Source organism: Terrapene carolina, unplaced genomic scaffold (genome assembly GCF_002925995.2).
Source record: "Terrapene carolina triunguis isolate 2854851 unplaced genomic scaffold, T_m_triunguis-2.0 Scaffold988, whole genome shotgun sequence".
NCBI lineage: Eukaryota > Metazoa > Chordata > Testudines > Emydidae > Terrapene > Terrapene triunguis.
In genome coordinates, this window is record NW_020665339.1 from 266,694 (window position 1) to 267,745 (window position 1,052).

General features: G+C 54.7%; 1 protein-coding gene across 1 annotated transcript in view; it reads left to right on the plus strand.

Moving 5' to 3' along the window:
• The first annotated feature begins 276 nt into the window (after window positions 1-276).
• Window positions 277-1,052, plus strand: part of LOC113408188 (lipoprotein lipase-like) — a 10,347-nt gene continuing 9,571 nt past the window's right edge. The window contains exon 1 of the mRNA XM_026661270.2: window positions 277-537. Coding sequence (XP_026517055.1) covers window positions 441-537 — 97 coding nt within the window. The 5' untranslated portion in view covers window positions 277-440. The remainder of the gene's footprint in view (window positions 538-1,052) is intronic.

Genomic DNA, 1,052 nt, shown 5'->3' on the forward strand with positions numbered 1-1,052 from the left:
CAGAAGAGCTCAATTAGAGGATATGGGTTTACAAAATAAATGTGCCCGGGGAGTAATCACCAGTCACTACTCCTCATGCAGGAAACTCCCCAGCAAACTGCTTAAGCAAAAGCATAGCAAACTGCAGCTGAACTCTCGCCTGCAAGAAGATGGGAAGCATTGAGTGTGGTTACAGAGCACTGGTATTTGGAACTGAGCATGGGGCCCCGCCTCCGCCCTCACTTATGATTTTATAGCCAATAGGTGGTGAGGGTTATTTGCATATTTCCATTCACATAAGGAGCCTGAAGCAGTGACAGAAAAGGGTTTCTCCTACTCCAGGAGACCTGCTGGCACTTTTTGTCCTTAACTTTAGGGAAACTTTGCACTGAGCTGCAGGCTGCACAAAGTGCACTCACTTGATCTCCTCTGGACACTGGAAAAGGGAGACAGCTCCAGTGATGGCAAGGGGAGCACTGCTGGCAGCCCTGGGCCTGTGGATCCACTACCTTGCTGCTCTCTGCACAGCTACTGCCACAACACAAGCCACGGTCCCAAGTAAGTCTGAGTCCTTGGCGTGGGAGAAACACTGGAAGCTGCAAGACAGTATCACTTTTGCAAACACCAACTGAACTTCTGTTTGTGACTTTATACTAAAGGGAGGGGGGGTGCTGGGGATGTGCACAGAGGAAACGGGGGCTGCTGGGGACATGCACAGGTGAGTATCAGAGCATGCACGGGGGAGACAAGATCGAGGTGCAGGGGGCATGTACAGGTGGCTGTTGGGGATGTGCATGTCAGAAAGAGAGGAGGTGTTGGGGGCATGCATGGTGGTGCCCAGGGATATCACTAGTGAGATGCAGGGGGATGTTGGGTGCATGCACAGGAAGGAAAGAAGCATCGGGGCATGCACAGGGGAGGATGTGAGGTGGACAGGAGGGGGTGTTTGGGGCAGGCACAGGAGGAGGCTGTGGGGCATGGGCAGGGGCAGGCTGTAGGGCATGGGCAGGCTGTAGGGCATGGGCAGGCTGTGGGGCATGGGCAGGGGGAGGCTGTGGGGCATGGGCAGGCTG